General features: G+C 39.5%; 1 protein-coding gene across 1 annotated transcript in view; it reads left to right on the forward strand.

Annotated features, from left to right (window-relative positions):
- The window catches only part of TBC1D31 (TBC1 domain family member 31), a 224,618-nt gene that overhangs the window by 185,614 nt on the left and 22,852 nt on the right, over nucleotides 1-16,152 (forward strand). Inside the window, exon 9 of the mRNA XM_053715936.1 lies at nucleotides 7,124-7,318. Coding sequence (XP_053571911.1) covers nucleotides 7,124-7,318 — 195 coding nt within the window. The remainder of the gene's footprint in view (nucleotides 1-7,123; nucleotides 7,319-16,152) is intronic.

A 16,152-nucleotide genomic window follows, 5' to 3' on the forward strand; every position in this document is an offset into this window, starting at 1 on the left:
TTTTAGGGTCTAGTACATCATATTTTCTTATATTTTTTGATATACATTAACAAACACTACAATATGTTGATACCACTACATTATATCTCTCTTATTTCTTTTTCTCTTCTTTGTCAGTCTTCAATAATATATTGCATTAATGCAATTTAGACACATATAGAATATGTTATGTTTCCATACACTTATATTTATGTGTATATGCCCATGATGAGCATGTCCACATAGTTGTGTATATGTATGCACTTGTCTATCCGGTTCTAAACCTAATAGTCTAAGCACCTATATAGTTTCATATTATATTATATTTTACATACCTGATTTATATTATTTTCTACGATACACTATTTTGCACATTTCATCTTTTTGAATGTTTGATTATTCATCAATACATACACCTACAATTGTTTATATACATTCTGGATACACTTTTTAGTCTATTTGGTTGTTGTATATGATTGGAAACAATTAATAACATTATTCCCAAATATATTTCCGCCCCAATATATAACATAAACTTTCAAGATAGCTTTACCAATTTCTTGTTCGCCTAACATACAAAAGGTCCCAAGTTCGAGTCCAGTGGAGTCCCAAATATATATATACATATTATTAATCACATAATTCCTAACATATTTCTGCTCCAATATATAACATAAAAATAGCCCTTCAAGATAGCCTTATCAATTTCATGCTCGCTTAACATACAGAAGGTCCCAAGTTCAAGTCCAGTGGAGCCATAAAATAAAATATATATATACATATATATTTTTTACAATTTTTATATGTCACTTATTTATAGTAAGCATTTGTCACGAACATTTCTTTTTTAGTTTTATATTTATAAGAAAATTCCTTTTAGTTTGGTTTTAAAAATTAGAGTCATTTATTAAAAAGACCAAATAAGATTATCTTCTAGACATTGTGAGACATGTAGATCAATTTATATATTTTGTATCAATACTAATCCTTTTTGCAAGAAATTCAAACAAGACATAAAGGTAGCCTTTTGATTTTTCCATTGCCTAGCACACATTAGGTCCTGGGTTCGAATCCAACCAGGAGATGAGATATACATATACACACATGTTAATATATGTCCAGTTTACTATGAGATATTTTATTTTTTTCCAGATATATTTGGTAATTGCGAATAGGGTTTTTTATATACTTTTTATTTAAGTGTTATCTGTGTGGTCAAAATTGTTCAAACCAATTTATACAATGTATCAAAAGTTAAATGTTTTTGCAATTGCAACATTGTTAATAGAGTTGACCTTTTGTTTCAATTCCGGGTCACTGTGGGTTTAAATAGATCTCTATTGTTAACTATGATTATGCCTGATGAAACGGTCTGGAATAGACTGAGAAACGCGTTGCAAAATAAATACTGTTTGTTTTATACCACGACCCGGTATTTTTGCTTCTTTCCACGATCCACTTGTTTTTGAAACAGGACTTTTACCACGGAACCTTTCATACACTGACACTGTCGTTTTTGGAGAAAAGTCTCGGTGGCGTGAGTGCAGCAGGAGAACACCTATCAGCTTGCAGCTCACCTGGTCCGGCCATTGGCCCTAAAAAACGTGGGTGCTACTTTCTAGACGCCTATCTGGATTCCACAGGTCCTCTGGGTGAGACCTCCAGCGTACTGACTGCTGGAATTTGAATGTCAGCCTGCTTTATCGCACCTTATTCATTTAAGGTGCCACTTTCCTTGTGAGTAGTTTTTTGCACATCACTTTTATACTTGTTGTTTGAACGATTCACACTATGTTGGCGCCCCTTGTTTATCTTCCATTCTAGACACCCTGACCCATCGCACCGCGGGACACAAGAGGAGCACGCCAAACACCTGAACACATCACCGTTCACATATTAGGATTGGACACTTATTTTTTACATCACAGCAATTTTTGGGACATTGATAAGTACTTTTTTTTTTTTTTTTTTTTTTTTTTTTTTTTTTTTTATATTTTACTAATCGCCACAAATATCATTATTTATCTGTGATATCTGATTGTTTCAATGTATCACTAATATTATACACAAATTGTCCTGAGCACTTGTTTTACACACAATTTATTTTCGTCATTATTATAAATTTTTTACACATACCAAACACTGTGCTGTTAATAAAAATTTTTTTTTTTTTTTTTTTTTATTTATGCATACGGGTACAAACCCAATCATAAAGTGGTAGGTCCCACTTTGATAACCTGTGTTCCAAGCGCATCCTCTTAAGTTTTTTCCTCCTCAGGAATTTCTTTTTATATGAATTGACTCCTACCTTTTGGAACTTTCGGGGCGTAATATTATCTCCCAGACCACCTTGGACTTCTTACTAGTGAGTCACCCCATTATTCCGATCCTCTACACTCTCCCCAAGATCCACAAAAGCATGGTTTCCCCTCCTGGCAGACCCATTGTCTCTGCTATGGGCTCTATTCTTCAACCCATCGCACGTTTCGTGGATTACTACTTGCAGCCTATGGTTAGGGACATGGAGAGTTTCCTACGGGACTCGTCAATGCTCTTGGATTGCTTATCTACCATATCATGGAAGCTACAAGACAACATCTCCTCCGCTACCCCTATGTGGGGCCACCAGTGGAGGTATTAATCCACCTACTGGAATTCTGTCTAAAAACAAACTATTTCAAGTTTGAAAAACAATTTTATTTACAACAACAGGGGACTGCCATGGGGTCTAATGTGGCACCCTCATATGCCAACCTTTATATGACACAATTTGAGACCAGGGACACGGACCTATTCTAAGATCAGCGGATCAAATTTTACAAACGCTATATCGATGACCTGTTGCTGGTATGGAGTGGATCAGAACAGGAACTACACATCTGGTTCCAACAGCTCAACAGTGCATCCATGGCTCTGAGATTCAAAATGATTTATTCAAGTGCTACAATAGATTTCTTGGATGTACGCCTATTCAAGGATTCTGAAAAACTCCAGTCCACATTATTCCAAAAAGAAACTGACAGGAACTCTCTTTTATCCTATACATCCTGCCACCCTCCAGCGCTTAAAAGCGCTTTGCCTAAATCGCAGCTACGAGTCATTAGGAACAACACATTGGACTCACATAAAGACCAACAATTGGCAGAAATGGAAAACAGATTTACACAAAGGGGCTATCCTCCAAAACTGCTGAAACAACAAAGAACACAACTACTGGCGAACCAGGATACCAGTAGGGAGGACAAAAATATCCCTAGGATGACCTTCGTGACCACCTACACTGGGGATAAACAAAGAATCAACAAACATTTACAGGATAATTGGCATGTTGTCAACACAGATCCTGCCCTGCCGTTCCAGCAGATGCCCCCGCCCAGGATTGGTTTTAGGAGATCCAGATCCTTAAGGGATATTTTGGTCAAAACCGATCCGATAAAGAGCTACACTAAAGGCACTTGGCTCAATTTGGAGAAAAAAGGTGTATTCTGGTGCATTGGCTCAGCGCTTTAATAACTGGCGATCACTTTACGCATCCACACAATAGGAAAAATTACTTAAACAAATACAGAGTGACTGGTACCACTATCCACATAATCTATCTATTACACTGCATTTGTGGCCTTTTTTATGTAGGCAAAACTACTGATGACCTCCGCACAAGAATGGCCAACCATCGGTCAGCCATCAGAATGGCAATTAAAAAAGGGTCTTCAGAACAACCGGTGGCACGCCATTTTGTTAACAACAATCACACGGTCAAAGACCTAAGATATACTATTATAGACCATGGGCCCCCTCTCAGCAGGGGAGGAGATAGGAATACCCTTCTGCTTAGGAAGGAAGCCCGTTGGACTTATGTCTTGGAGACCCTCATAACTAAAGGGCTCAATACTCACCTAGACTGGCAGGTATGCTTGTGAAACATGCCCGGTGACTTTTGGACTGTTTACACCATCAACTTATGTCCCCTTTAGCACTTGCTTCCTATGTGACCCCCATTTTTGTGGTTATCAGGTTGTGCTGGGTAATAATATTTTTTTTTGTAATTTAAAATTGTGTTTGTAATTTAAAATTGTAATTTTATTACTAACTATATTGCTATGTATTTCTATGCGTTATTCTGCACTAAGCTGCTCTCTCAATACATGATCAACTTTGTGTATCCATACTTGCGCTTATTTGATCCTAAATGTGACTCCACCATCTATTATAGCATATATTAATTTCTCCTGGCTCTATGGCCATTTGTTTTGTTTTTGTTTTATTGGTTCAGCCTGGCCCATGCTTTCCCTGACATCTGGCACATACCGTTCTCTGTTATACATGCTTTATAAGCGCATTTTTGACTGTTTACAATACAGCGGGTCTATTTTGACATGTCCCGGTAGGGCCATATTGTAGCCTTTTGTATCACCCCTGCCCTTATGGGTATTGATTAGTGATGACTCTGTGTATCGCTGTGATAGCCCCCCCTGTCTTTCCCCTAGATGATACATTAGATAGGGCGCTTTATACAGTTTTTGCTTGCCTCATTATGTTGCCATATGATAGTACACATGTTTGACAGGGCTCTTGGTAACTGTTACTGTACTCGCCTCTTTTGGGTCTATACAGTGCTTTAATAGTCCCCCCGTTATGCGGTGTACACAGTATATTTAGCTTATAGATTTGATCTCTCATATATTGTCTGTTTGTTGATACTTGGTTGCTATGGCAACCGGCCTGTTTGCGCTCGTAGTTTGAATTTACTAACGTTCCCGGTTCTTTTCTGTAAGCTGTTTGACCCCCTGGGTTGCCCCTACTGCTTTGTTTTGATCTTTTGCCGGTACGTTTTGTCTTTTATAACACTGACACTGTTCATGCCAGGGGGGATCAAGATCTAACTGAAATTGGGAAAAAGCAGTGAAATCCTTGGTTTCAGCTCGAACTTAAAGGGATATGAAACCGAAAAAATGTATTTCTTTTTAAAGACATGATGAGTCCACGGATCATCATCCTTACTTGTGGGATATTCACCTCCTGGTCAGCAGGAGGAGGCAAAGAGCCCCACAGCAGAGCTGCTATATATAGCTCCTCCCACTCCAGTCATTCTCTTTGCCGGCGTTAGTGATAGGAAGAGATAAAACGAGGAGTTCCTTAGCGATGACCGAGGTAGCCAAGATAATCTGGTGGGCGGAGGCCCATTCTTGCCATCTGTCAGCGTTCCATATCCCAGGGGTGGACATCTGGGAGGCGGATTTTCTGAGCAGGCAGAATTTTCATCCGGGAGAGTTGGAAATCCATCCGCAAGTATTCTCCAACCCGATTCTCAAATGGCGTTGGCTGGAGTTAGATCTCATGGCAGCTCGCCAGTCTGCCAAGCTCCCGAGATACAGGTCCAGGGATCCCCAGGCGGAACTGATAGATGCTTTGGCAGTTCCTTGGTCCTTCAGCTTAGCATATCTATTTCCCCCGTTTGCTTTTCTTCCTCAGGTCATTGCTCGAATCAAACAGGAGAAGGCATCAGTGATCCTTATCGCTCCTGCGTGGCCTCGCAGGATTTGGTATTCTGATCCGGTGGATTAGTCATCCCTGCCACCGTGGAAACTTCCTTCACCCAAATCTAGCTTCTCTGAAGCTGACTGCTTGGAGATTGAACGCTTAATCCTATCCAAGTGGGGTTTTTCTGATTCGGTCATAGAGACCTTAATTCAGGCAAGTAAACCTGTAACTAGGAAGATTTACCATAAGATATGGCGTAAATATCTCTATTGGTGTGAATCCAAGGGCTACTCATGGAGTAGAGTTAGTATTCCCAGAGTTTTGTCTTTTCTCCAAGAAGGTTTGGAGAAGGGTTTATTGGCAAGTTCCCTAAAGGGTTAGATCTCTGCCTTCTCTATTTTGTTACTCAAGAGTCTGGCAGATGTACTAGATGTACAATCTTTTTGTCAGGCCTTGGTTCGGATCAGGCCCGTGTTCAAACCAGTTACTCCTCTATGGAGTCTGAACTTAGTTCTTAATGTTCTTTACGGGGCTCTGTTTGAGCCTATGCTTTCCTTAGATATTAATTTATTATCTTGGAAAGTTTTATTTCTTCAGCTTGAAGAGTGTCTGAGCTCTCGGCGTTGCTATTCCATTCGCCTTACCTTATTTTCCATTCAGAAAAGGTAGTTTTACGTACTAAACTAGGGCTTCTTCTTAAGGTTGTTTCAGACGGGAACATTAATCAGGAGATTGTTGTTCCTTCCTTGTGTCCTAATCCTTATTCTTAAAAGGAATATCTTCTGCACAATTTGGACGTGGTCCGTGCTTTAAAATGTTATTTACAAGTGACTAAGGACTTTCGTCAGTCGTTTTCTTTGTTTGTCATTTTCTCTGGCAAACGTAAGGGTCAGAAAGCTACGGCTACCTCTTTCTTTTTGGCTGCTGGACAGCAGCCTCCTGTAAGAGTTACGGCTCATTCCACTAGGGCTGTTGCTTCCTCATGGGCATTCAAAATTGAAGCTTCTGTAGAACAGATTTGCAAGGCTGCAACTTGGTCCTCTCTTCACGATTTTTCTAAATTTTACAAATTTTGATAATTTTGCCTCGGTTTTTCAAGCAGTGGTGCCTTCCGTTTAGGTTCCCTGTCTTGTCCCTCCCTTATCATCCGTGTACTCTAGCTTTGGTATTGTATCCCACAAGCAAGGATGATGATCCGTGGACTCATCGTGTCTTTAAAAAGAATAGAAAATGTATGCTTACCTGATAAATTTGTTTCTTTTTAGACAGGATGAGTCCAGGTTGTTAATTTTTGGAAACTTCAGACACCTCTGCACCTTGGCTTTTCCTTTCTCTTCCTAACTTCGGTCGAATGACTGGAGTGGGAGGGAAGGGAGGAGCTATATATAGAAGCTCTGCTGTGGTGCTCTTTGCCTCCTCCTGCTGACCAGGAGGTGAATATGCCACAAGTAAGGATGATGATCCGTGGACTCATCATGTCTAAAAAGGAAACAAATTTATCAGGTAAGCATACATTTTCTTTTTGTGATTTAGAATGAGCATACAAAATTTAAAAAAGTTTTCAATTTACTTCAGTTATTAAAATTTACTTTGTTGAAGATTAACGTATGTAGGTGTCTGGAGTACTACAAGGCAGGAATTATTTTCATATTTCTTTCATCAGCTGCTTGAGGAATCCATGGCAAAGGCTGATCGATTGTATATAGAGGCCGACTGGAAAATTCAAGCCCTCCAGAAACAAAAATCTGCTGACCTGGATCGTGGGAGAAGTTACGCAGAAGTCGCAAAGCAAAATGAGGATTTTAAAGAAAAGGAGAGGGAGTTGTATGACGTAATAAAAGATATGGAGACCAGAAAGGTGTGTAACAAAGCAGGTCGCTTTATTATACCTAGCGTTCAATATACACTGCTAGAAATGACTTAGAAACATTCGTTTATGCAAATGTGTGCTAACCATTCTTGTTATTGTTACGCTCTATTGATACTGCATTAAAGGGACATGCAATGCATCACATTTGCTTCATTCTCTTTGTTGAATGAGCAGCAAAGCACTACTGGGAGCTAGCTGTGCAAATTGTGTGAGGCAATGACAAGATGCATATATGCAGCCACCAATCATCAGCTAGCTCCCAGTAGTGCATTGCTGCTCCTGAGCCTACCTAGTTAAGCTTTTCAATAAAGAATGCTAAAATAGCAAAGCAAGTTTGATAATAGAAGTAAATTGGAAAGTTTAAAATTGTGCGCTATGTCTGAAACGTGAACGTTTTTAATATTGACTTTAACAAGTACGTGCTAAGTTAGCGCTGCGGAACCTGTTGGCGCTCTACAAATAACTTATAATAATAATTTGGAAATGCACAAGCAAAACATCAGTTTGCCTTATTTATTTAACTTTTTTGAGGGCAAAGCTTTATTATAAATGTTCAACATACAACATTGTCGTATACAGAGAACATAATATAACTGTGTTGGTTATGCAAAACTAGGGGATGGGTAATAAAGTGATTATCTATCTTTAAAACAAAAAAATGCTGGTGTAGACTGTCCCTTTAAACATGAAAAACGAATACAAAGTTGCTCCTATTACTATTGAGATATTAGAGTCCAGTCTGTGGTAATAACTACAATTTATTATCCATGTAATCAGTCCATACCACTGCATTGAATCATATACACTTGACATTATTGTAACATTGTGATATGGGGCACAGATCACCTTTCTTTCATGTAATTGGCAAGAGTCCATTAGCTAGTGACGTATGGGATATACAATCCTACCAGGAGGGGCAAAGTTTCCCAAACCTCAAAATGCCTATAAATACACCCCTCACCACACCCACAATTCAGTTTTACAAACTTTGCCTCCTATGGAGGTGGTGAAGTAAGTTTGTGCTAAGATTTCTACGTTGACATGCGCTTCTCAACATTTTGAAGCCTGATTCGTCTTAGAGTACAGCAAATGTCAGAGGGATGTGAAGGGAGTATCACCTATTGAATGCAATGGTTTTCCTCACGGGAGATCTATTTCATAGGTTCTCTGTTATCAGTCGTAGAGATTCATCTCCTACCTCCCTTTTCAGATCGACGATATACTCTCATATACCATTACCTCTACTGATAACTGTTCAGTACTGGTTTGGCTATCTGCTATATGTGGATGGGTGTCTTTCGGTAAGTGTTTTTTATTACTTAAGACACCCCAGCGGTGGTTTGGCACTTTATGCATTTATATAAAGTTCTAAATATATGTATTGTACTTATATTTGCCATGAGTCAGGTTCATGTATTTCCTTGTGCAGACTGTCAGTTTCATATTTAGGGAAAATAAACATATTAAGAAATATTTTTCTTACCTGGGGTTTAGTCTTTTTTTTAAATTGACTACATATTTTTTCTTGAAAATTGCGGGCAGTACTAGTACTAGGCCCGCGAAAAGTACGTCCGTTGACGCAAGTTCGTCATTTCCGGCGTCGTTAGTGACGCAAGTGTGTCATTTCCGGATATTGTTGCCGCCAAAAAATTTTCAGTTACGTTGTGCATCATACTTGGTGCCAATTTTTTCATTAATTTAATACCCCATTGCTGTTTGCCTCTTGCCTTTTTCTTTGTCAGAGGGCTATGCTATTTGCATTTTTTCCCATTCCTGAAACTGTCATATAAGGAAATTGATCATTTTGCTTTATATGTTGTTTTTTCTTTTACATTTTGCAAGATGTCTCAATCTGATCCTGCCTCAGAAGTATCTGTTGGAACTTTGCTGCCTGACATCGGTTCTACCAAAGCTAAGTGCATTTGTTGTAAGATTGTGGAAATTTTATCTCTGAATGTCATTTGTAATAGTTGTCATGATAAACTTTTACATGCAGATAATGTGTCCATCAGTAATAGTACATTGCCAGTTGCAGTTCCTTCAACTTCTAATGTACATGATATACCTATGAATTTTAAAGAATTTGTTACTGATTCTATTCAGAAGGCTTTGTCTGCATTTCCACCTTCTAATAAACGTAAAAGGTCTTTAAAAACTTCTCACTCAGTTGATGAAATTTGAAATGACCGACATCATAATGATTTATCCTTCTCTGATGAGGATCTATCTGATACAGAAGATCCTTCCTCAGATATTGACACTGACAAATCTACTTATTTATTTAAAATGGAGTATATTCGTTCTTTATTAAAAGAAGTGTTAATTACTTTGGATATTGAGGAAACCAGTCCACTTGACGTTAAGTCTACTAAACGTTTAAATTCTGTTTTAAAACCTCATATGGTTACTCCAGAGGTTTTTCCTATTCCTGATGCTATTTCTGATATGATTTCTAAGGAATGGAATAAGCCAGGTACTTATTTTATTCCTTCTTCAAGGTTTAAAAAATTGTATCCTTTACCAGCAATTTCTATAGAGTTTTGGTGGAAAGTCCCCAAAGTTGATGGGGCTATTTCTACTCTTGCTAAATGTACCACTATTTCTATGGAAGATAGTAATTCCTTTAAGGATCCTTTAGAAAGGAAGCTTGAATCCTGTCTAAGGAAAGCCTATTTATATTCAGGTCATCTTCTCAGACCTGCAATTTCTTTGGCTGATGTTGCATCAACTTTTTGGTTGGAAAATTTAGCGCAACAAGAATTGGATTCTGACATATATCTAGCATTGTTCGCTTACTGCAACATGCTAATCATTTTATTTGTGATGCCATTTTTGATATTATCATAATTGATGTTAGATCCATAGCTAGAAGAGCTTTGTGGCTTAAATCTTGGAATGCTGATATGACATCTAAGTCTAGATTACTATCTTTCTGTCCAAGGTAATAATTTATTTGGTTCTCAGTTGGATTCTATTATTTCAACTGTTACTGGGGGAAAGGGAGTTTTTCTGCCTCAGGATAAAAAACCTAATGGTAAATCTAAGGCTTCTAATCGTTTTCGTTCCTTTTGTCAAAATAAGGAACAAAAATCTAATCCTTCCCCCAAGGAATCTGTTTCCAATCGGAAGCCTTCCTCAAATTGGAATAAATCCAAGCCATTTAAGAAACCAAAGTCAGCCCCTAAGTCCGCATGAAGGTGCAGCCCTCATTCCAGCTCAGCTTGTAGGGGGCAGATTAAGGTTTTTCAAAGATATTTGGATAAATTCTGTCCAAAATCAATGGATTCAGAGCATTGTCTCTCAAGGGTATCGAATAGGATTCAGAGTAAGACCTCCTGTGAGATTTTTTCTCTCACGTATCCCAGCAAATCCAGTAAAAGCTCAGGCTTTCCTGAAGTGTGTTTCAGACCTGGAGTCTTCAGGGGTAATCATGCCAGTTCCTTTGCTGGAACAAGGTTTGGGGTTTTATTCAAATCTATTCATTGTCCCAAAAAAGGAAAATTTATTCAGACCAGTTCTGGATCTGAAAATTTTGAATCGTTAATGTAAGAGTACCAACTTTCAAGATGGTGACTATAAGGACTATTCTGCCTTTTGTTCAGCGAGGACATTATATGTCCACAATAGACTTGCAGGATGCATACCTTCATATTCCGATTCATCCAGAACATTATCAATCCCAGGGGTAGACAACTGGGAGGCGGATTTTCTAAGTCGTCAGACTTTCCATCCGGGGGAGTGGGAACTCCACCCGGAGGTTTTTGCTCAGCTGACCAAGCTTTAGGGCATTCCAGAGTTGGATCTGATGGCGTCCCGTCAGAACACCAAACTTCCCCTTTACGGATCCAGATCCAGGGATCCCAAGGCGGCATTGATAGATGCATTAATAGCGCCTTGGTCATTCAGTCTAGCTTATGTCTTTCCACCGTTTCCTCTTCTCCCTCGGCTAATAGCTAGAATCAAAAAGGAGAAGGCTTCGGTAATTCTGATAGCGCCTGCGTGGCCACGCAGGACTTGGTATGCAGACCTAGTGGACATGTCATCGGTCCCACCATGGAAACTGCCATCGAGGCAGGATCTTCTAATCCAAGGTCCTTTCAAGCATCCAAATCTAGTTTCTCTGCAACTGACTGCTTGGAGTTTGAATGCTTAATCCTAGCTAAGCGGGTTTCTCTGAATCAGTTATAGATACTCTGATACAGGCCAGAAAGCCTGTCACCAGGAAAATTTACCATAAGATATGGCGGAAATATCTTTGTTGGTGTGAATCCAAGGGTTACTCGTGGAGTAAAGTTAGGATTCCAAGGATATTGTCTTTTCTCCAAGAAGGTTTGGAGAAATGTCTGTCAGCTAGTTCCTTAAAGGGACAGATATCTGCTCTATCTATTCTGTTACACAGGCGTCTGGCAGTTGTACCAGACGTTCAGGCGTTTGCACAGGCCTTAGTTAGAATCAAGCCTGTCTACAGACTTGTGGCTCCTCCATGGAGTCTAAATTTAGTTCTTTCAGTTCTTCAAGGGGTTCCGTTTGAACCTTTACATTCCATAGATATCAAGTTATTATCTTGGAAAGTTTTGTTTTTAGTAGCTATCTCTTCTGCTCGAAGAGTTTCAGAATTATCTGCTTTACAGTGTGATTCACCCTATCTGGTGTTCCATGCAGATAAGGTTGTTTTGCGTACTAAACCTGGTTTCCTTCCTAAGGTGGTTTCTAATAAGAATATTAACCAGGAAATCTTTGTTCCTTCTCTGTGCCCTAATCCAGTTTCTAAGACGGAACGACTGCTGCACAATCTTGATGTGGTTCGTGCTTTAAAGTTCTATTTAAAGGCAACAAAAGATTTCAGACAAACATCCTTGTTTGTTGTCTATTCTGGTAAGAGGAGAGGTCAGAAAGCGACTGCTACCTCTCTTTCATTCTGGCTGAAAAGCATCATCTGATTGGCTTATGAGACTGCTGGTAAGCAGCCTCCTGAACGAATTACAGCTCATTCCACCAGAGCTGTGGCTTCCACATGGGCTTTCAAGAATGAGGCTTCTGTTGAACAGATTTGTAAGGCAGCGACTTGGTCTTCACCGCATACATTCGCCAAATTTTACAAATTCAATACTTTTGCTTCTTCGGAGGCTATTTTTGGGAGAAAGGTTTTGCAAGCAGTGGTGCCTTCCGTTTAGGTTACCTGACTTGTTCCCTCCCTTCATCCGTGTCCTATTGCTTTGGTATTGGTATCCCACAAGTAAGGATGAAGCCGTGGACTGAATACACCAAGTAAGAGAAAACAGAATTTATGCTTACCTGATAAATTACTTTCTCTTACAGGTGTATTCAGTCCACGGCCCGCCCTGATATTTAAGTCAGGTTTAAATTTAATTTACAATAACTACAGTCACCACTGCACCCTATGGTTCTCCTTTTTCTCCTAACCGTCGGTCGAATGACTGGGGGGGGCGGAGCCTGAGGGGAGCTATATGGACAGCTTTGCTGTGTGCTCTCTTTGCCACTTCCTGTAGGGATTGAGAATATCCCACAAGTAAGGATGAAGCCGTGGACTGAATACACCTGTAAGAGAAAGTAATTTATCAGGTAAGCATAAATTCTGTTTTCCTTGGCTTCTTGGTTAAAACTTTTGATTCATCAAGATAATTTGGAGTCTGGTCAGGCCCCGCCTCAGAAAATTACAGCTCATTCTGCTAGATCAGTCTCCACTTCGTGGGCCTTTAAGAATGAAGCTTCAATTGATCAGATTTGCAAAGCGGCAACTTGGTCCTCTTTGCATACATTTACTAAATTCTACTGTTTTGATGTATTTGCTTCTTCAGAAGCAGTTTTTGGTTCTTCAGGCAGCTGTTTCAGTTTGATACTTCTGCTTTTGATTTAAGTTTTTTCTTTCATTTATGAGAATTAACTTATTTTTTTGGGTTGTGGATAATTTTTTTCAGCGGAAAATGGCTGTTTTTATTTTTATCCCTCCCTCTCTAGTGACTCTTGCGTGGAGTTCCACATCTTGGGTATTGCTATCCCATACGTCACTAGCTCCTGGACTCTTGCCAATTACATGAAAGAAAACATAATTTATGTAAGAACTTACCTGATAAATTAATTTGTTTCATATTGGCAAGAGTCCATGAGGCCCACCCTTTTTATGGTGGTTATGATTTTTTTGTATAAAGCACAATTATTTCCAAATTTCTTTTATTGATGCTTTCTACTCCTTTCTTTATCACCCCACTGCTTGGCTATTCGTTAAACTGAATTGTGGGTGTGGTGAGGGGTGTATTTATAGGCATTTTGAGGTTTTGGAAACTTTGCCCCTCCTGGTAGGATTGTATATCCCATACGTCACTAGCTAATGGACTCTTGCCAATATGAAAGAAATTAATTTATCAGGTAAGTTCTTACATAAATTATGTTTTTCTCCCACTGGTGCTGCTCGCAGAGTTTCTGAGCTTTCAGCATTACAATGTTATTCTCCTTATCTTATTTCTCTTGTTAAGTGTAGTCAGTCCACGGGTCATCCATTACTTATGGGATTATATCTCCTTCCCAACAGGAAGTTGCGAGATAATCACCCAAGCAGAGCTGCTATATAGCTCCTCCCCTCACATGTCATATCCAGTCATTCTCTTGCAACTCAACATAGATAGGTCGTTGTGAGAGGTCTGTGGTGTTTTTTAAACTTAGTTTATGTCTTCAATCAAAAGTTTGTTATTTTAAATGGCACCGGAGTGTGCTGTTTGTTCTCAGGCAGTATTAGAAGAAGAATCTGCCTGCGTTTTCTATGATCTTAGCAGAAGTAACTAAGATCCACTGGCTGTTTCTCGCACATTCTGAGGAGTGAGGTAACTTCAGAAAGGGAAATAGCATGCGGGGCCCCCCTGCAAACGAGGTATGTGCAGTAAATTATTTTTCTAAGGAATGGAATTGACTAGAAAATACTGCTGTTACCAATGTAATGTAAGTACAGCCTTGAATGCAGTGGTAGCGACTGGTATTAGGCTGATGAGTGTACGTGCACTGAAGTATTTTTCTAGGGAATGGAATTTGTCTAAGAAAATACTGTTAATGCTGAAGTAATGTTTGAGCCTTAACTGCAGTAAAAGCGACTGGTAGCAGGCTTATTAATAACACTTCATATTCTTTTAATGTTCAAAACGTTTACTGGCATGTTAATCGTTTTTTGTGAGGTACTTGGTGATAAAACTTATTGGGGCATGATTTTTCCACATGGCTAACGTTTATTTCTGCATAGAAACAGTTAGCTGAGATTTCCCACTGTTGTAATATGAGTGGGAGGGGCCTATTTTAGCGCTTTTTTGCGCAGTAAAAATTCAGTCACAGTCTTCCTACTTCATCCTCCATGATCCAGGACGTCCCTAGAGAGCTCAGGGGTCTTAAAAATTCATTTTGAGGGAGGTAATCAGTCACAGCAGACCTGTGACAGTGTGTTTGACTGTGATAAAAACGTTATTTGTTAAATTGATATCCGTTTTTGGGTATTAAGGGGTTAATCATCCATTTGCTGGTGGGTGCAATCCTTTGCTAATTTAATACATTTACTGTGAAATTTTGGTTGCTATAACTGATTTGGTTCATTGTTATTTCATCTGTGACAGCTTTTTGTGCTTCTTAAAGGCGCAGTAGCGTTTTTTATATTGCTTGTAAATTTATTTGAAAGTATTTTCCAAGCTTGCTAGTCTCATTGCTAGTCTGTTTAAACATGTCTGACACAGATGAATCTGCTTGTTCACTATGTTTGAAGGCCAATGTGGAGCCCCATAGAAATTTGTGTACTAAATGCATTGATGTCACTTTAAATAAAAGTCAATCTTTACATGTAAAGAAATTATCACCAGACAACGAGGGGGAAGTTATGCCGACTAACTCTCCTCACGTGTCAGTACCTTCGCCTCCCGCTCAGGAGGTGCGTGATATTGTGGCGCCAAGTACATCAGAGAGGCCCATACAAATCACTTTGCAAGACATGGCTACTGTTATGACCGAGGTATTATCTAAATTGCCAGAATTAAGAGGCAAGCGCTATTGCTCGGGGTTAAGGACAGAGCGCGCTGATGATGGGAGAGCCATGTCTGATACTGCGTCACAATTTGCAGAACATGAGGACGGAGAGCTTCATTCTGTGGGTGACGGATCTGATCCAGGGAGACTGGATTCAGAGATTTCTAATTTTAAATTTAAGCTTGAAAACCTCCGCGTACTGCTAGGGGAGGTATTAGCAGCTCTGAATGATTGTAACACGGTTGCAATTCCAGAGAAATTATGTAGGCTGGATAGATACTATGCGGTACCGGTGTGTACTGACGTTTTTCCTATACCTAAGAGGATTACAGAGATTATTAGCAAGGAGTGGGATAGGCCCGGTGTGCCCTTTTCCCCCCCTCCTATATTTAGGAAAATGTTTCCAATAGACGCCACCACACGGGACTTATGGCAGACGGTCCCTAAGGTGGAGGGAGCAGTTTCTACTTTGGCTAAGCGTACCACCATCCCGGTGGAGGATAGTTGTGCTTTTTCAGATCCAATGGATAAAAAATTAGAAGGTTACCTTAAGAAAATGTTTGTTCAACAAGGTTTTATCTTACAGCCCCTTGCATGCATTGCGCCTGTCACTGCTGCTGCGGCATTCTGGTTTGAGTCTCTGGAAGAGGCCATTCGCACAGCTCCATTGGATGAGATTATGAACAAGCTTAAAGCACTTAAGCTAGCTAACGCATTTGTTTCTGATGCTGTTGTACATTTAACCAAATTAACGGCTAAGAACTCTGGATTCGCCATCCAAGCGCGCAGAGCGCTATGGCTTAAAT

Source organism: Bombina bombina, chromosome 5 (genome assembly GCF_027579735.1).
Source record: "Bombina bombina isolate aBomBom1 chromosome 5, aBomBom1.pri, whole genome shotgun sequence".
NCBI classification, from domain to species: domain Eukaryota; kingdom Metazoa; phylum Chordata; class Amphibia; order Anura; family Bombinatoridae; genus Bombina; species Bombina bombina.